The 20248-nt window shown below is 38.0% G+C and overlaps 3 protein-coding genes across 4 annotated transcripts in view; 2 read left to right on the top strand and 1 right to left on the bottom strand.

Annotated features, from left to right (window-relative positions):
* The first annotated feature begins 285 nt into the window (after positions 1-285).
* Cass (apoptosis inhibitor cassowary) lies at positions 286-4573 on the top strand. Of its 2 annotated transcripts, none has more exons than XM_076307590.1 (9): positions 286-496; positions 853-1014; positions 1197-1362; positions 1459-1619; positions 1704-1901; positions 1976-2167; positions 2242-2625; positions 2701-2854; positions 2927-4573. In XM_076307590.1, exons 1-9 carry the CDS (start codon positions 422-424, stop codon positions 3013-3015), a joined length of 1581 nt encoding a protein of 526 aa, XP_076163705.1. In that variant the 5' UTR covers positions 286-421; the 3' UTR covers positions 3016-4573. The 2 variants fall into 2 exon arrangements, with proteins under 2 accessions (XP_076163705.1, XP_076163706.1); XM_076307591.1 differs by lacking the exon at positions 286-496 and adding an exon at positions 708-751 and having other exon boundaries at positions 831-1014.
* A 226-nt stretch (positions 4574-4799) lies between these two features.
* Positions 4800-6470, bottom strand: Med7 (mediator complex subunit 7). The gene is made up of 4 exons (XM_076307598.1): positions 6325-6470; positions 5581-6005; positions 5363-5515; positions 4800-5283 (listed from the first exon to the last, which is right to left on the bottom strand). The coding sequence occupies exons 2-4, from the start codon at positions 5908-5910 to the stop codon at positions 5083-5085; spliced, it is 684 nt and encodes a 227-aa protein (XP_076163713.1). The 5' UTR covers positions 5911-6005; positions 6325-6470; the 3' UTR covers positions 4800-5082.
* A 164-nt stretch (positions 6471-6634) lies between these two features.
* Btk29a (tyrosine-protein kinase Btk29A) overlaps positions 6635-20248 on the top strand; it is a 361771-nt gene continuing 348157 nt past the window's right edge. Inside the window, exons 1-2 of the mRNA XM_076307587.1 lie at positions 6635-6795; positions 13586-13771. Of these exons, the coding sequence (XP_076163702.1) occupies positions 6793-6795; positions 13586-13771 (189 nt within the window). The 5' untranslated portion in view covers positions 6635-6792. The remainder of the gene's footprint in view (positions 6796-13585; positions 13772-20248) is intronic.

Genomic DNA, 20248 nt, shown 5'->3' with positions numbered 1-20248 from the left:
TGTGTGTTTATTTAAGTTTCATTGCATAGTTTTTTAAACATATCTATGGATTTTGTATGTACAGTATTTCTTCAAGTATTATAAAACAATATAATTACCTTTTGTTTTGTGTTACCTATATTTTTTTGTGTTTAGATATTATTTTATACTCAGGAAGATGTAACGTCTTTTAAATTTACGAAGTAATATCTAATGAAAATAATAATTTCGAGAATGTTTATCGTTTTACTTTCGACTTCAGCGCCATGGTAAATAGTTTATTCATTTGTGCTTCGGACATATATGTATACAAATGGAATCGCTGCCATCTTGGTCGTTCCTTGGCGTGGTGCGTGGCCGGCTAGATTCCTGATTTTTAAGTATATGATCGTATTTATGTGTTTTGTGTCTTTGAGTGTAGAGATTACATAAAGGATTTAACATGAGTACGGACAGTATCGAGAAGTTATACAAAAATTTTGGCATTTTGGCTGATGCCAAGGACAAATTGGCAGAGGTAATATATAAATTTGGTTATATTGGTTAACCACGTTTAGTTCGATATAGTTTTTACAATTTGGTGCGTGTATACGAGGATAAGTGCATCTTAGTTTTCAAATATTCAAATTTTGAGAAACTAATACATTACAAGTGTATTAAATAATATTGACGTCATACATATAATTAAGTTTCTTACTTGAATAATTAGACAGAGAAAGCGGTATACATATGCGTATACATATATGCATATGTATGATAATATGCATGAATGGTGCGCACATTGTATGCTTGAGTGGTGTGTGCGCGCGATTTGTGTATCGGTATATACAAATCTATAGTCAAATTTAAAGTTTTTGTTTTTGTATATTACAGCATGAAAAGGAGTATTTAGAAATTCTGACAGCAGTGAAAGGATCACCAAAAGAAAAACGATTAGCATCACAGTTTATTGCAAGGTTCTTTAAATATTTTCCAAAATTGGCTGATCAGGCAATAGATGCTCATTTAGATTTGTGTGAAGATGAAGACATGGCTGTATGTTTTACTGTTTTATTTATATAATTCAACTATTATAGATTATTGTAAAATTATGTGTGACACATATGCAAGTTGGCAGACAAGATATATATATATATATATATATACATATATACATATATGTATATATATATATATATACATACATATACATATATGTGTGTACAATCTATTTACAGATTAGAAAACAAGCTATTAAAGATTTACCTGCACTATGTAAGGATAACAAAGAACATACAGCTAAAATTGCAGACATATTAGCTCAATTACTCCAAGCTCAAGATCCATCTGAGTTAGCTGTAGTTCATAATAGTGTTATGTCTCTCATGAAATCTGATCCAAAAGGTATAAAAATGATTATTTATAAGTTTGCATAAAAATCCCTTATTTTAGACAGGATAAAGCATTATTTGTATTTCTGTATAATTTGTTTATTTTTAGGTACAATAAGTGGGTTTTTCAGTCAAATTATCAGTGGAGATGATGGAACACGTGAGCATTGCATTAAGTTTTTAGCAACAAAACTGAAAGCGATAGGTCATGATGTTATTATTAAGGAACCAGAAGATCTATTGATTTCAGAGTGCAAAAAAGTATTACAAGTAAGAATCTTATATGTAACAAAAAGGAATATGTTTTTGCGCATTATTTATTACCTAATGTTCATCAAACTTTCACCTCTATAGGATGTAACTGCTGATGAGTTTCATAGTATTATGGAAATTCTTGCTTGGACTAGATTAGGCTCAACAGTTAGTGGACAACAAGAATTAATAGATATTACGGTAGAACAAGCTGAATTATCAGAACCATTTAAACATACTAATATTGAACAATGGAATAGGCTTGTACAATGTATTAAACATGCACTTCCGTTTTTTAGCGTAGGTATTGTTTATCCATTAATAAAAGTGTATTTTTTTTTTACATAGATAATAATGTATTTTCTTATTTATAGTCCCAAATAGATTCGTCACGATTTGTTTCTTATATTTGTATGCAAGTTTTACCACATCTCTCTTTAATCACTGCACCAGATGGTAGAGACATACAGTTGGAATTATTAAAGCTCCTTGCTGAATTGGTTGTATTTTGTGGGACAATTGACAAACCAGAAGAGAAAGTGCAACAACTTTATAATACTCTCATAGTGAGTATTTTTTAACAATAATACGTATATTTCAAGTTTTATATAAAAAGTAATAATTGTATCTTATTTTTTAGACATACATGCCACTTCCCCCAGCTACTGAAATAACTGAGGTACCAAAACTGCAGTTTAGTCATGTTGAGTGTCTTATGTATGCCTTTCATAAATTATGCAAACAAACACCAGAATTTTTAATGAAAGATCCAGAACAGCTTAAAGAATTTAGATTAAGGTTACAGTATTTTGCTCGTGGTATTCAAGGTTACATAAAAAAATTACGGGAAGCAATTAGTGGAAAATCAGAAGAAGAATTAAAATCGGAGGAAAATCAGTTAAAAGTCGTTGCTTTGAAAACGACAAATAATATTAATACTTTGATAAAAGATCTATTTCATTCACCACCTAGCTTTAAAAGTGTCATACATCTTTCATGGAAGACTTCAGTCAATGATAAGAAGGTAAATACAAAGTCAGTTTTAGTTAGAAATTCATTGCATGAAACATTTTGTCGAATTTATTGTATTTGATTTTAGAATGAAAAGCATTCATCTGTCCAGAAGAGACACACGCCAATTACATTTGGCAATGATAATAACTCGAATAAGCGTAGCAAAGAAGATAAAAGTAAGAGAGAAATATATACTCCACCTAGTGGAAAGTACAGTTCAAACATATCATCAAACTATGGTATTTAAGAAGATCACTCAATATTTTTAATAATATTTAGAATTATGATCAAAAGTGTATTTTTTGTTACAGGCCGAGGTAGATTTAGAGGAAACAGGTCAGGTGGCAGAGGTGGCTACAGACCAAGAGGTCGTGGTACATGGAGAAAAAATTTTTATTAACTATTTGACTTCGTAAATTGTTAAAAGCATGAAATAGCAAGAGTTGCAATAATATGAAAGACTATACCAGGCCTGTAAAATGTATATACAAACAAAGAACATAAAAGTGACTATTTACAGAGAGTGCTCTTATGGGAAGTGACGAAGAAAATGTAACTTTTCTTGTTTTATAAATGTAGTGTAAAGGAAGTGTTTTTGTGAAAGCTTTAAAGTACCTATGCAAGTTTCAATTACAAAATCGTAAGAACCAATTGTTTGCTAAACACAGTGATAATCACTGTTTTACCAAGTTATTGACATTTGAAGAAGAAAACATTTGTGTGATATAATATACTCATGGTGTTGTAAGAAGTTTTTTTTATATATGCATCGATAAATCAAATGGTAACATAATTTGGAGACACCCGAACTTGCTAAAAGTGAATAAGCACATTAAGAGTAGCTACAAGAACAACACAGTGGAATTCAAGAAGTGTATGCTTTGTATACTTTGATGACATTGATCTGGTACCTTAACTGGTGGTAAAACATAAAGTAATGAAGAGAAAAAGATGCGAAGATAGTATGTTAACCATTGAAAGGGGTTGAAGAAACATCAGGCTTTGCAACAAAGAATGCCATATATTTGAAATTGAATATTTCAAAATTAAAACTGTACAATGACTGGCTTGTGCTATGCATGGACATTGGTGTCACATATTTACAAAAGACGGACAATTTTTCTCTTCCACAACAATTTTGGACGTTTAAATAGTATCAAAGTGTATTCCCTTATCTCCTGATTCCTCCTACTCCTCTTCCTTGATCCTATTCTATTATTTTTTTTGTCAACAGGAAATAAAGATCAGAGCAACTAGAAGGGCATGGATGAAGCAATCGATCACACATGGTCAAATCAGAGAAACTTGGAGACTATTCCTGTTTTCTGTTTTTAAAATTATAAATTATATATATATACACACATACATATATATATACTTCTATACACTTCTTATTTGTGTATATTGTTTTTTATGTATACAAATAGTTTTATGTTTTTACAGTTAAATATTCATGTTCATGCTGTTTTTTCCTTAACTTGTTAAAAGTGTAAAAGATTGTTATACTCAAGGATACCAATGCAAGAATAATGTAATAAAGTAGTATACTTTATAAATATCATAAGTGGAAAATACCATTTAAAGGTCTAAAAGTTTCTCTGATTATATAGGAATGAAGACAATTCATTATACAGTTTTTGTTTTACAGATGCTGCATGCTGACTGGTGACCCAAGAGTGACAAGATAGAGCAGAAATAACAGTTTTTCGATTACAGATTATTTATAGGTACATCGAGTTGGATCACCAGGAGAGATTGTAATGTAATCTTTCTTTTCAGAAGCCATAGCACAACCGTATATTATCTATTATTTATGTATTGATGGTAGCTGTTTTGTAAGGTGAGTTTAAAATAATAATTTGTGTCCTTTTCCTACCCACCATCAAACAAAAATTTTGTAACAATAATAATTCATGAATATATTATCATTTAACTTAATAAACATTACTATTGCATAATATATGTTGTATTTTTTATGCCCGATAACGAACAATATTTCTATATACAGCCAATTTTTAAGTTTGTAAAACTATCTGTAGTTATCGAAAGTTTGTATGTGTTTCAATGCACATACTGATTGATATTTAACGCATATGTTTTGTAACATTTACTTGTCAATTACATAGCTATATAAAAACTTGCATATATGTATTAATGTATTGTAATATTTCGAAAATAATGTTGATAATTACTATCATTTCAAACATGTAAACATTATTTTATTAAATCTACTGAACACTACTAATCAAATAAATAACATTTATCTGAATTGTACTATGTTCCATTTGTGTATGTCACGTACAAACTAAGTGAACAAACACCGTGCAAAAACTGTTTCTATTTTCATTATTTAATAAATAAAGTAGGTATATATTTAGAATTATTATCATTAAAATATATATTACATTTATAATTACAACGATTTTTACAAGATGTCCAAAATGAAGATCTATAAATATTTCATTATTTAAAACAGTCCATTTGATGAGATCATATCGTCTATTACTTTACACATAATACGATCGCTTGGACTACATGGATCCAAAGTTTGTTGTTCAGATCCTAAATTATCAACAGATTGCATTGCATCTGTGTTTATTGCTAGTTTTGAATCTAATTCTGAAGTATCTGGTAACATCTGCAATGCGTGTTGTAAAATTTCTTGAACCTGAAACAAAATTCAACGATACTGTAATTATTGTACGAGTTTCGTTAAATGTACAAACTATGGAAGAACAATATCACACCTTTTCTAAATGCTTTTGAAACCTGAGAGCAGTTTCAATACGTTGTCTACGCTGTAATTCCATCATAACTCGTAATGTTTCTCTGGCTTGGTGAGGTCTAAATTCGTTTAGCAAGTGGTGAATATGAATGAATAATAGGCTAAGGTCTTCCACCTATGGCAACGAAAAAAAAATGTTAAAAATATATCTCGTGGACAAGTAGAGTAGTAAATACTTACTTTCTCAGCACGCCTTGGACTGTCAGGACATTGTACGAGCAGATCTATCAAATCCAGAAAATTAACAAGCAGAGAGTGATTGAGTTTCTTCAACTCCCGTCGACGATCAAAATGTTGGGGGTATAACCTTTTAATTCCCTGAGCCTCGAGAGGTCTGATGATCGTATCGTCCGCGTTGAATACGTTTCCAAACATTGAATAAGTATCGTGTATTGGCGGCGGTGGTCGGGGTGCTCTGCCTCGACGGACATTTTCATCCGTATACAAATTAATATATTGAACTGGAGGCAATGGTAAAGAGCTGACTTGTATCGCCTCGGGGGCTGCCATTTCTGATGTTTTAAATCAGTGTTATCGAGAAGAGGTAAGATATAATTCCTCTTAAAGCAGCACAGTTTTCCCTGACACACACGGCAGGTTATGTTCTATCGAGGGAAACACTGTTGTCAAACTGATCAAAGCGCCGAACTTTAGTGCGCAGGTGCGTACTTTCGCGCCTAGTCGTTATTTTTTTTTCCACAATGTACACTCTATTTATCCAATATTAATAAATCACTACTGAAATAGTAGACGCAGCACATGATTGAAAAAGCAATGTCAATACATTACAAGACTGAATCATAAGATCTAGTCTCACATCCGATACAGTTGTGTCAGGTACTAGGTTACACAAATTTGATTTCACATATTTACAATACACTTGTGCAATGATATTGATTTATTTGAAAGCACAGAATTACTTACAGAGTTTCTTCTCACACTGTACGGCACTATTTACCGTAAATTCACGAGAAGTAAATATCGTTGATTAAAAGCAAAACAACATGTAACGCAGCCTTCGAGTCCGCCATCTTGTTTTTTTAAAATGAGTCAACAGGTATTCTCTGCTGACCAGTTAATACGTTAACGCCAGCAGGACGTCGAACCCAGACCAGAGATTTTCGTTGTTTAATCAGTAAATCGAAGGTGTCGAGCTGCTGATATTGTTTAGTTTTTCGTTTCGATAAAGTGGTTCCGCGGTCGCGCAACATTTCAGATAAATGCTCTACTAACGTAGTGAGGTATTTCCTGCTATCTCGTGAATTTCCAACGTCTTGGTTTGACAGATTGTCGGTGTGTGTATGCGTTCGTTCCACGTGAATTCTTTGTTTGGGCACCGGTCATGTTTCTGACAAGCATTGAAACTGCGGGGTGGTAGCGATAACTTGGTGCATGGTGAGTCGCTTTTCTGTTACGAATTTCATCTACACAAATGTTATTCTCATGAAACGTCTCCGCAGGAATACAATCGTGCAATAGTGTGTCAGGATAACCACAAACTAGGCGCGTTATTTTCGGTTTTGCCGTTCTATTATTTTCGATAATTGCGAATGGAGCGTTTAGTTACGCTTTATTTTGATGTCCTACAATTTTTGCAATTAAAAATTCATACAGCAATTTGGGTTTAGCGAAAAATGATGAACTATGAATGAAACAAAGAGCAGAATTCATATTGTTACAATGTATAGTTCGTTTATTATTAATGTATTTCAAAAGTAAACAAAAATTAAAAGCTTTACTTGAAATTGGATAAATGAGATTACATTGCTTGAATATGTATATTTATTATAGATGTTATAAAAATGTACCCCATTTTACAACTTTATTTCTATATTAAATATGTTGTGAGAGAAAATAAATCATTTGCACAATGTTTACAAACTTACTTTCCAAGAGAAACAGAATTTTTGTAATAGTATCATAGATTCTCATTGTTTTAAAATCTGTTGCAACGATTAAAATTCCTAAACTATGTTTTTATTCACAAAGAATTATGTATAACTTTATCAAAACATTCATTACTTTACCATAATTTAATACGGTTTTTATAAATAGAACCCACTTAGTATCTATCGCTTGTACGTAGTCTTATGTGATTTGCTTTAACCGGTATTCTTTCATTTAGTAGCATCAGTTTTTAGTACCATTTTAAATAAAATTATGTGTAATGTATTCTTCAATTCTAAAATTTTACCATTTTTCCAATCCACAGAGAATGTTCTATAAAAGAAAACTTTCAAGAATACTTTGTGGTATAGTATACCTGTTGTTACTGAAGCAATGTATTTCATTTGTTGACAACTAAAACTATAAAATCTGTTGAAAAGTATCTTTATCTTCTCATGATTTGCATAAATTTACATAAATGCTTCATTACTCTACGGTTTTTCATATATTACCAAACTACCCATATAAATACTTCCGCTATCAACTGATTTTCCAGATACAAGTATAGTTTTTGAGAGAGATTGTATACTTTTATTGGCACATATATTTAACAAGTCGTACACGGTAATAAAAAATACTCTAAACAAAATGTAGTATAAATTGTATCGTATTTTCTGTTCACAATTTAAACACTCGTAACTTGTTCAACCAAAATCATTGTTCATTGCGCAAAACATGGCAATCTTAGATCAAAGCGGATGTAAATTTATAATAAACGTCTAATGGCACTGTCATAATTCAACATTACACGACATTATTACAATCAATTTTTAGCAATTGAAGTTCATATTTGTTGTGCAATTTTTTATTTTTTTACTTCTTCGTTTGATCGCGTTCCCGTTGTTCTTTTTCTTTCCAAGAAGTGTACAAATTTCGACAAGGGAAGAAAAACTTCCAAAATTTTAAGTTTAGACGCGTTCAATTATTGTGCGCAATTTCCAACAAATTCTCTAGAGCGCTCGAGAATTTTTAACTGTAGAAATTAAAAGGAACGCGTCTGTGGAGTCTCGTATATTTCACGTTCGTTAAAATCCTCCAAAGAAATAAGTTTATCGCTTCCCGATATTGGTTCATTTCAGTTTCGTACGGTTCTGAAAACTCGACGTTTTTTAATTCGATAAAATGGCGAATCTTAGGGTCGAGTCGTTCGAAAAATCAATACTGCATTCTTGAAATTTCTACGAACAAACTTTCAACATTTCTTGGACCGAATTTATCTTTTTCTTACCTCGAATTATTTTTATCTTTAATCACGTGTAATTACAATACATAGTAAACCGTGCGGTAAAACTTGAGAACAATTGATCCCTCTCGATAAAGCGAATCGAGAGATTAAAATAAAATCTTGTCTACGAGCTTTCGTTTTCACGATAATCGGGTTTTTTCAAACTGCGGGACGTGTTTCCGCTTAACTATAATTGGAACAAAATCAACTGGCCGCTGTAGGCTTCTTCCCCCACTATGAATCATGTTAGAAACGAATCCTACTCTTCAGCCGTGTAAGTTTGCCCTTTTGTTCGCTAAACAGAAAATACAAGTACGTAAGTTTGCCCAACGAAGAAACTAATCATTTTACTATCGCTATCCAAGTATTCTTCGATGAGTTTTACAAGAAGTTATTCAATCTGGCCTTGATCGTCTCATCAGGCAGTCCGTTCGAAAAATGTTTAATGTATCGTTGATTATCGATACTCACGTACGATGAAAATTCGTCTTAACGAAGGGATGATTCTTCAATGACCTCGAACGATCGGTTTATTTTATTTCCACTACAAGTTCCCTACACTGGACTCGTAAGTTTCGATTTCGCGCGCAGAATGCACCAAGTTGCAACAGAACGAGAAACTTTTCGTTAGGGAGGTAATTTCTTTGGTTGCAAACTACTGTTTCTATGCAGGGTGAATCACGTAACCGAGATAAGTTATATCTTTATCATGTGGCACGGAAAAGAAGTAGAGGATAGAACGGTACGAGTAGATCTGACTTCCTTTTACTCCAATTTCTTCGCTATTGCAACGATGCACTTATGAAGTGCAGTTGCATTCCTTTTATCGAACGTGCATTCTTTTTCGTAAATCGATTCTTCGAGAGATTACGCGTGCACAAGTGTCAGGGCCCTAAGAGCAGTCCAATGGAATTTTATGGGTTCCAGTTGATTTATAATTAATAAACAAACGGCGCTCAATTCGCTAAATTTCGTCCATCTTTCAAACGATTCAGGTGTTTGTGTATTGAGAGTGTTCTCCAAGGTGGTGTATCGTTCGTATCGAAAAGTTTAGAGACACTGAGGTTCACCAGATCCCGACAGACTACTGACGCGACTGTCTCTATTCCGTTTGTTTATTATGAAATATTTTTACACGTTTACAGTTACGGGAAAGAGTGTATTATCGTCACGATATCTGGTGAATATTCTACAAAATATCGTACATACTTCGAACGAATATACATCAGTTTGTTCGGAGTAATTTTTTTTTTTGGTGAAAATGAAACACAATTTTTTAGATTGTATAAACATTTTATTAAATTATACACTCTCCATTTTGTAGAACGAAATTACTTTCCGAACAACCCGATACGATACCGAACTCTACGAAAACGACTACGACAATGTGTTATAACAATGTACACGTTGTATTATTATAACAATTTACGCAACATTTTCATCTTACTTCGTGGAACTCTGCTCCGAATCTGGTAAATTTCCACGTCTTCTGCTTCAATAATTTCGTGCTGGTTTGAAAGCTTTTACAAACATTCACAGGTGCAAGTCAAAAGGCAGAGTTTGTTCGTTTGCAATATAATACAGTATTTGTTACCTGTACGCTGATGGAAAAATTTCAGCGTGTAAACGAAAGAACGTACGTACTTGTAAAAATTACTTTTAGGCCCGAGAGACTCCATCGGATCAAGTTACGATATTTTTTCTTAAGCGTTTAGTTACCAAACGATGAAACAAACGTTTGAGCGACATTCTTGAACAAAGCGTGTAGCAACGATTCGAAGTGTCTCGTAGACCCGATTCTTTTGGAACTTCGACCGGAAGGAACACAGCGCGAGCACCTGATCGTACACAACGATGCACCCACGTACAGATGCAACGAATGCAATTTCTCTGCGGTCGCGCGCGCGCATGAGCAACGACCGCATGTGCGTTACATCCGTTCTGACTTTAAACGATGATAGTACGTTTGCCGTGCCGTATTAAACGGTCGCCTCTGTTTACGCTATTTATTTACAGCCACGATTTTACGCCAAATACACTTGTTTCCATTTTGGATATTGGACCGTCGAAGTGTTGCAACGACTCGGTGAAACAGATTCGAACGTTCGAAAAACGAAAGAAAAGAAACGAGTCACGCGCGAAATTATAATAAATATGCGGAAGTAGGCGTGTTTCTTTTTTTTTTTTTTTATAAATATCTCGCGGTGAAGACGAATCGAGTGCGCGAGGGGATCACCGGGAAAAACGAAGGATTAGAATTATCGAGAAGATCGGTGAGTGGAACCAGTCAAGGATATTTCAAGGTCACTTGTATTATTTCCAAAATCGTTCGAAGATGTTTCTCTTTCGGATCAACGATCGTGACAACGACCAATTTGAATGGATTCAAAGTTGTACGATTCTTCGAGGAAAATATCTACTTATCCAATCGGTGTATACTTTTTGCAATGTATCATTTTTACGCAACGATTCTCCACTGTTCGAAACGAGTTATACGTTCAAGCAGACCGGTATATTGTATCGGAGACATCGAACGAACAGTTATTTCGGTTATCTCTTGTATACAGAATTTTTGTCACGATAACGAAAGTGGTTCCGACTCGTTTCCCGAGAACGGAGCCCAAGTTTTCAGACCGTTTCTCCGGCTCACTATTTTAGGTGAGCCGAATTCTTTGCGAACCAGTCGCGCTGGGCTTTAACGCCACTCCAGACGCTCTAAACCGTGTATATGTAAATTACTATTTACAAAAGATATCCAACAACCGTGGAACATTTCGAACGCTTCGTTCCATGTGTTTTTTCTTTTCCTCTTTGCTACAAATATTTGCACCGTTCGATACGCGACACTTTCCTCGTGTACGCTCGTTAATGTCCCCGTGTGTAAGATTTCTTTGTCTTCGCGGAAAAATAACAAGTACAAACGAATGAATCTCCACGTCTTCGAACTTCTTCGCTTCGAGTCAATTTCATTTCGATTATTATTTTTTTCATATTTATGTCTTTTTTTCACCGGTTCAGCTCCCTTTCGGTGAAAACTGAATACAGCTCTGCGAAAGTCATCTAACCGCTACCGAGAAGCGAAACGGAGATAGAGTCGTTTACTCGAGTAGCTATGCTAATTGGAAAGTAAAAATCAGTGAAAGGTGCTTCGTAGCTGGATCTAGCAGGAATTCGAACCGTCGGGATAATTGAAAGTTCATTGGGAAACTTGCGTAATTGGTTTTTAATAATGTTAAAGTTTGCTAAGAAAAGCTCAAGGTTGTTTGAAAGGAACGGGGAAGCGAACGGATTCGATCGGTTAGAAACTGTTAACGAGAACTGGATTCAATGAAACGGGTATTTTCAACGGAATCTAATATTTTAACGGGACGTACCGCGTGCACTACGAAACTTAATTAAGTCCGAACAAGATTAAGTTCAGTTGGAATTTCTTAAAAGAAAAAAAAAAAAGAAAAAGAAAACGAAAGAAAAGAATCACAGCTTTTCACGCTCTGCGCGCAGCTTTATGCTCAACCGATCGACTTATAACGCAGGAGAAGTTACACTCCAGACTGAAAGTGTTGGATCGGTGAGAAATTGGCATGCTTGCAGTAACGGTTGTTTACATATCGGATATAACGAAAGAGTTTCCGAAATGTTCGAGTACGGTATCGAGAAGATAGTCGTTAGCGCGGTGACCGATCCTTCGATTCGTATTCGAGGCTAACTTTTTAACTATCGTGCTCGAGTGTACTCGCGAGCGTGCGTAACGATGTTGTTCTGGGTTCGGATGTTAGAGCGGAAGAAAATATCGGACGATCTTTTTAGCTTTTGCGGACTATTTCGTGAGATTGTATTAACGAATCGTGTAATTGAGCAGAGAGGTGAGAAGGTTGATCGGTTATTTTTGATCGATCACGTGGGAATCAATCAGCGGTGTGTAAGAGGATGTTACTTAATTGGTAGGCCCGTAGGAATGAATCAATAGTGTATAAGAGGATGTCGTTTAATTCGTAGGTCCGTAGGAGTGAATCAATAGTGTATAAGAGGATGTCGTTTAATTCGTAGGCCCGTAGGAATGAGTCAATAGTGTATAAAAGGATGTTATTTAGTTACTAGGTCTGTAGGAATTAGTCAATGTTGTATAAAAGTATGTTACTTGATTGGTAGGCTCGTAGGAATGACTGAATAGTGTATAAGAGGATGTCATTCAATTCGTAGGCCCGTAGGAGTGAATCAATAGTGTATAAGAGGATGTCATTTAATTCGTAGGCCCGTAGGAATGAATCACTAGTGTGTAAAAGGATGTTATTTAGTTACTAGGTCTGTAGGAATTAGTCAATGTTGTATAAAAGTATGTTACTTAATTGGTAGGCTCGTAGGAGTGAATCAATAGTGTATAAGACGATGGTGCTTAATTCGTAGGCCCATAGGAATGAGTCAATAGTGTATAAGAGGATGTCATTTAATTCGTAGGCCCGTAGGAATGAATAAATAGTGTATAAAAGGATATTATTTAGTTACTAGGTCTGTAGGAATGAGTCAATGGTGTATAGAAGGATACCACTTAATCCGTAGACCTGTAGGAATTAATCAATAGTGTATAAGAGGATGTCATTTAATTCGTAGGCCTTACGAACTCGTAGGAATGAATCACTAGTATGTAAAAGGATGTTATTTAGTTACTAGGTCTGTAGGAACGAGTCCAATGGTGTATAAAAGTATGTAATTTAATTCGTAGACCCGTTGGAACGAATCGTTGGTCTATAAAAGGATGTAATTTAATTGTCTTTGGACTCGTTTATCGGACCGGCGGTGAGAACGATTGAAACGAACGCTGGAAAAGTTTGCGTAATCGATTCGTCGGTCTCGAACGGTAATCTTTTCATCGAATGCGTAACCGGTATAGCGTTTCGGGACTTCCGAGGTAACGGATGCTACAGAGTCGTTCCCTTAGACTGCGATCGCTCTTCTTGGCGCGTGTTTCGAATTCGACAATGATAATTAATCGTATCCGTGTTATTCTGTCGCCAGGGTGGCCCTCCGTCGGTGATGGCGGGGAAAGATGGGAAGCTGGAGCCGAAAAGCGGGGACGTGGTGAGGCAGGGGTTCATGGTGAAACGTTCTCAGAACAAGAAACGTTTCACCCCTGTCAACTACAAGCAGCGCTGGTTCATTCTGACGAGACGCTTCCTCGTCTATTACGACGGCGATGGAGAGGTACGTATCGAATCTTTTTCCTTTTCCACGATAAATTTCGAGACACGAAGGTAAGCCAGTCTGGACGATCGTAACGACATCGTCGTCTCCCTTGTTGCCTTCTTCGTTGGAGTTCGGCCAACGGGCGTACAGTTACGAGACGAAAAGTACTGTCCCAAAGGGTACCGCGAGGTAAGAAGTCGAAGAATTTAACATCGGACGATCGACAGGGGTTGAAACGGTTCTGTGACGAACGGTTCGAACTGCTGTACATGCTGGTGAAAAGTAGGGTCTAAGGTTTCGAAAACGAAGAATAGAAAGTATCCAATCTCATTAGCGATGTTTTCGATGGAAAATTAACTTTTGTGATTTACTAATATTCGATATCGCGGCTCTCTTATAAGAACTGAATGTACAGGTTGGTTAAAAGTAAGATCTAAGGTTTCGAAGACGAAGAACAGAAAGTATCCAATGTCACTATCGATGTTTTTGATGGAAAATTAACTTTTGTGATTTACTAACGTTCGATATCGCGGGTCTTTTATAAGAACTGAATATACAGGTTGGTTAAAAGTAAGATCTAAGGTTTCGAAGACGAAGAACGGAAAGTATCCAATGTCACTATCGATGTTTTCGAGGGAAAATTAACTTTTGTGATTTACTAACATTCGATATCGCGGGTTTCTTATAAGAACTGAATGTACAGGTTGGTTAAAAGAAAGATCTAAGGTTTCGAAAACGAAGAACAGAAAGTATTCAATGTCACTATCGATGTTTTCGATGGAAAATTAACGTTTGTGATTTACTAACATTCGATATCGCGAGTCTCTTACACGGCTTGAATATACAGGGTGGTACAAAAAATGACCCAAGACTCGAAGGGTTCACGGTACTCGTGAAGAGGCAAGAAATGTCTAGTGGACGTTACGGTGGTTAACGAAAGTATTCGAAGGTTTGGATCGACGATTTTCGGTACACTGAACGTCTAGACGCAAATATAACGTTCAATTGGTTCACACGTACACGTTGAACGTATTCCGTTCGACGATCACGCAGGTGGTCGACACGGGAGAGTTGTCGCGTTATCTCCCAACGACCGATAAGAAACCGTCCATTATTATCGGTGTTTCCTCTCTACGAGTACCAGTTGTCGCGTTTAATTGCGAGGAATGGAGGAAACGGAAGGCAGCGAGACTATTAGCTTTTAAGATCGTTTTCTTCTTAAAATCCATTACACCAGACGCGAGTGTGTCTCACTCACGGGAAACTGAACGTTCCGTTGGATAAAAAAAAATTTACTTTCGAGACTCCTTCGCGTCCCCGTCCACGAAGCAACAATTGCCAATCGCTGTTAAGTTACGTCGATATTTAACAAAATTCGAAACAACGTATTCGACGACCAAGATATTTCGTTCGCTATCGGAAGATAAATATCGAAATATTTTCCACGGAATCAATTTACTACAATTCTCGTACGATGTATTGTTACGAGACGCGTTCGTTCTCAATCTTTGGATATTAATTTCTGACAAGTTCGTGGCAAGTGTCCCGAACACATTTTGCACCGATCGGAACTTTGCCCTCTCCAAGATCGCATCATAGATTCCGACGGTTTTAAATAGTCGAGTCGACGCATCGTTTAATAAACGTCCACGAGGTTCGGGTTTTGCCGGGTTAAATCGCATGGATATAAATTCGATCGAATCTAAAAAAAGGAAAGAGAAAAAAGGAACCACGATGTTCCAATATCCGATAACAGAAGTATTAGTTTTCGATATATTCGTGTACGTACGTATGTTCGACACCTAGAACCGAAGCGAGTTTCTCGTTTAATTTACGTTCGATGGTTAAGCACGATTCGAGAATCTACGCTTATTACGTACTACGTTGAATTTCCGAAACAATTCTACCATCGGCGCCATTGAAACGATTTTGATAAAAGATACAAGCAACGATTTCCGTTACTTTCTTTTCTCAAATCTTTACGACGATTCGGTAGCTGTTCCATGACTTTTGAACCGCTCTGACGTTCACTCAATACAATCGATACGACTCTTCGTTCCTGAACAACAATTATTGTAAAAACGAATTGTATCTATCAACGTGGAAAACACGCACGATTGTCTACGGTGTAAGATGATCGTCTTCTCCGCGACGCGCGTTACGAAATAAACTCGAAATAAGATTTCCACGAATTACTTATCGAGAGCTTGCGACAGTTGGCGAGCGGGATATTAAAGAGGTAGAAAGGGGTTTCGAGCGCTCCGCTTTACGACGAAAGCTCAGAAATCGGAGTAGCTCGGTAGCAAGAGAACTCTTCTCTTTTCTTTCGGATCGAAATCGTAGTTTCCGAAAATTGTCATTATTTAGAGTTTGTACCGATGAAAACGAATGTAACGGGGTTCCTCAGACTCGCCAAGTTACAGTCCCGTTTCGTTCACCGTAGTTTCGAGTAACATTGAACAAGAATCAGTGACCTCCCTCTCTCTCTTTCTTTGTAAATATAATCGGTCACGGTTAACGGTAAGTTAGCGGTAGCTCTGAAATCAAAATCGTGGTTTCTGAAAATTATCATTATTTAGAGTTTGTATCGATGAATGTAACAGAGTTCCTTAGACTCGCTAAGTGACACTCCCGTTTCGTCCACCATAGTTTAAAATAAGATTGAACTCATTCAGCTGTCTATAGTCATAGTTACCAACGGTAGTTCTGAAATCCAAATCGTGGTTTCCGAAAATGATCATTATTTAGGGTTTGCACCGATGTAACAGAGTTCCTTCGATTCGGGAAGTTACAGTCCCGTTCACCATAGTTTAAAATAAGATTGAACACCGATCAGCTGCCTATAGTCATAGTTACCAACGGTAGTTCTGAAATCCAAATCGTGGTTTCCGAAAATGATCATTATTTAGGGTTTGCACCGATGTAACAGAGTTCCTTCGATTCAGGAAGTTACAGTCCCGTTCACCGTAGTTTAAAATAAGATCGAACGCCGATCAGCTGCCTCTCCCTCGGTCCGTAGTCGTACTCGGTCACGGTTAACAGCGATAGTTAGCTGCGTAGGTACGCAGCACCGTTGATCTCGTGGAGCAGGCAGCCAGTTTCGGTTTCGGGGTAGGGGCCGCTCGGGGGTGGATATAACGTGCTCGTAGACCATGTGTAAAATTGGTAGCGCAGGCGCCCGGGGGCCGCTACCGCCACCTTCTCTTCATCCTTTCTTCCGCTGGTACGTCGTGAGTTCCTGATGCTCCGCGGCTCAGTCGGTGGTCGTCGTCGGGATCGCTCTCTGCGAATCGCGTTCGTTCATCGGGCCAACCCATTTCGTCTCGCGACCCTTTCGCCTCGCGGTTCGCGCTCTCGTCAACCCCTCCCGTTTCTCGCGTTCTCGGCCCGTGGGATTCATTCCCGGACGGACCAGTCGCGTCCTCGTGTACCGTACACGATAGACCCAGTCACGGTGTGTCCATCGATCGTTTCGCGTACGATCGATACCCCTCTCGAACGCGGGATCATCGAGCCGCGAAACTTTCGAAGCTTCGATCGAGAAGGAATTTTCGAATCGCGCGATCGGGAGACAGACCAGTAGACCGAAGAAGAATCTACGCAGGAAAGTGTCTTTCCTCGATCATCGATCGACCGCGAGATACCGAATTCCGAAAGAGGATCGAGGAGAGTTCCCCGAAGGGAGACCGACCAACTCCAAGGAAGAAAAGAGTCTCTCTCGAGTGATCGAACGGGGAGATCGTCACGGGGTGGTGGAACTCTTTCTAATTAATCCTACGGCTACATCGAGGAGCGGTCTTCGACGAGGCTGGAGATCTATTCAGGATCCGTGGAACTTTTCACGAAGAAGTCATTGTTCGTCCGACGGATAGAAAGTTCTTCTCGACTTTTGAATCTTCCACGGGAAAGTTTCGAGGTCTGCGGAGGTACCGCACCGGGTGGATCGCGATAGGTGGACTCGCGTCGGGGAATTCGTTAGTGGCCGAACCCGCGTCGTTTTTGTTATCGTTGGAGAGGTTCGTTCTCTCGGCGCGTCTCTCCTCCACGTGGGGGAAGCGTTATCCAACGAGAGATCGTAGTCGTTTCGTCGCAGCCGCGAGACATTCGGAGGACATCCGGCCACCATCGTTCAACGTGGAGGTAAGCCAAGATCGACATTCTTCGTTTTCGCGCGAAAAGGACGTACTCTCCTCCGTGCGGGAGGAAAACGATAATCACCCTCCCTCTATCCTCGAAGATTACCCCGGACCTGTCCCATACCCGGTTCGTGGATTATGTCACGAGCGATCGACGATCGGGGCTCTGGTGACCGATCGTGAATCACTCTTTGAAAGACTCCACCCTGCCACCGTTGCCACGTTCAATGGACCAACGCTTCTTTTTACGGGAGCCAAGTTTCACGTGACAAATTGCGCCCGTCGGACGGCTCGGAGAACTTTTGCGTCTCGATCGAGATCGTTTTTCGGAATATTTTTCGAGCTCTCGCGCTCCGTTTCTCGTCGATGGTCGATACTCGTGGCTTTCTACGGATACGAACGTTGTTCTCCGGGGAATTCCCTCGTCTCGAGTGGACCAGCGACCGATATTTGCGATTCGAAGAAAAAATCGTACACTTCGCGCGCCGATCGCAACCTTGTCCCTCCAATTGTCCGGTCGTCCACAACGTGTTCTCGGTGTACGCTCGCTCGCGAGGTTTTGAACGTTCGGTGTATTTTAACGCTGAAACCACCAGACTGGTCATTCGAACCGTTTTGAATTTCTTTTTAAAGTTATTCGATTATGAACGACGCTTTTGCCCCGCAATGTTCGGTGACGATTATTCAAATTGATACGTTAATTGTACACGTATCGAGTCTGGTAGACGTACCAGTTCATCGTTGGTGGTTTTAGCGTTTAATAAGACAATAATGCGTAAATATCTTCGAATCGTTTCAAGACGAATTCGTAATACAATTTCGATAACGATGTTCGATGGATCGGTCGTGAGAGATCGGAGGTGCGGTATTCCTCGAAACATTTATCGGGACGCATTTTGGGTTCACGTTCGCAGCTTTTACGATGGGAAACTGGTTTTCTTTATCGTACCACCGAGAATGGTAAGGAATATAGCCAACGGAGTGCCTAATAAGCACGCTTCGAGTAGAACGCTCGATATCGGCGGTGTCCGATAAGCGCACTTACCGAGGAGGATTATTATAGTTCTGAAAATGTTGCACAAGTTTTTTCGTAACACAATTTCTGTAACAACGAACCAGGTATCGATCATATTTCGGCGTTGCGACGATAGCGATTACAGCGCCGAAATTTTATCGATGCTCAGTTTATTATTACAAATTCGCACTGTCAGTTAGGACAATTGTTCGTCGAAACGTTCTTCGTTGAATTTTGGACGGACGTGTTCGTTCGTTCGAAGAAAATTCGGACGTACAGACGCTTGTTCGACGATTTTTGCGAATGGATCTCAAGGGGTTTTTTTTTGAACTTTGGTGGAGAAACGAGCAATTTTTAGAATTTGTGTTTTTACGAAGAAAAATAGGCGGCGCGCTGAGTGGAAATTTTGCACATTAATTAATACACTTACGAAGACGTTGTACAATTTTTTTCGCGCAATTCGGTCTAATAATAAACTATTCGTTCCGATGATGCACCGAGAATGTCACCTTTTCGACGAACATCGGGAATGAGAGATACAAAGAAAATTAGATATGTGTATACGTGGTTTACTCTCCGTAAGAATATTATTTCGTACGCTAAATACGCGGCACAGTTTTCGTCCGTGATGTTTAATTTATTCGGTGGAATTGTTCGGAAACACGATCTCTTAATTGTTACGTGCAGCGTATTTACGCGCGAAATCGGCCGACAGCTGAAATATCTCGATGATTCTAACAAATGAAAAACAAGAGCGAGGCATGGTCAGAAATTTCAATTATTTGGAAATGATTCGCGAGAACGGAGTAAATTATACGAATACGCGCCTCGAATGTAATCGACTTCGTACGGATACATTTCACGAAACGTACAAGCCGACGCATTAACCGAAGAATGAAATTATTTAATTAAAGATTCTGGTGAAAGATGCTACGTTGTTCGAGAGATTCGAGTATATCGTCGTTCGGGAATAGAATCGAACCTTAATCTATGTAGAATCGATAAACAACGGTTGTAGAACCGATACAGAAACGATATTACATCCGAAGAACCCTAACCGAAACTGATATATACGTAACGGATATATCTCTAACGACATCTCGGTAACACATACATACTTTTAACGATTGTGACATATTTTCGGTACTTATAACCATTTGGATCATCACAACCGCTATACAACGGTTCGAAAACAATTATTTCGGTTATCATTCGAATCCCCGATTCCGTATAAACGAATCTCGGACACTCGATCTTCCAGCCAATCGATGCTCCCCAACACTTGCCCCACTCTTTTCTCTCTCCCCTCCACGTCTACAGCTTCCGTAGCCAGCGAGCGGGAAA

The sequence above is a fragment of the Ptiloglossa arizonensis genome, chromosome 3, assembly GCF_051014685.1.
Source record: "Ptiloglossa arizonensis isolate GNS036 chromosome 3, iyPtiAriz1_principal, whole genome shotgun sequence".
NCBI classification, from domain to species: Eukaryota; Metazoa; Arthropoda; class Insecta; order Hymenoptera; family Colletidae; genus Ptiloglossa; species Ptiloglossa arizonensis.
The sequence above is the reverse complement of the archived record's forward strand: the minus strand, read 5'-3'. Positions and strand labels throughout refer to the sequence as shown.

Bases quoted from the DNA above. Each gene is read 5' to 3' on its own strand.
- Cass (XM_076307590.1), top strand. From the start codon at position 422: ATGAGTACGGACAGTATCGAGAAGTTATACAAAAATTTTGGCATTTTG. The intron at 1,363-1,458 runs GTATAAAAATGA...GTTTATTTTTAG, and splicing joins CATGAAATCTGATCCAAAAG to GTACAATAAGTGGGTTTTTC. The intron at 2,855-2,926 runs GTATTTAAGAAG...TTTTTGTTACAG, and splicing joins AAACATATCATCAAACTATG to GCCGAGGTAGATTTAGAGGA.
- Med7 (XM_076307598.1), bottom strand. From the start codon at position 5,910: ATGGCAGCCCCCGAGGCGATACAAGTCAGCTCTTTACCATTGCCTCCA. The intron at 5,516-5,580 runs GTAAGTATTTAC...TCGTTGCCATAG, and splicing joins GTCCAAGGCGTGCTGAGAAA to GTGGAAGACCTTAGCCTATT. The intron at 5,284-5,362 runs GTGTGATATTGT...ATTTTGTTTCAG, and splicing joins TTCAAAAGCATTTAGAAAAG to GTTCAAGAAATTTTACAACA.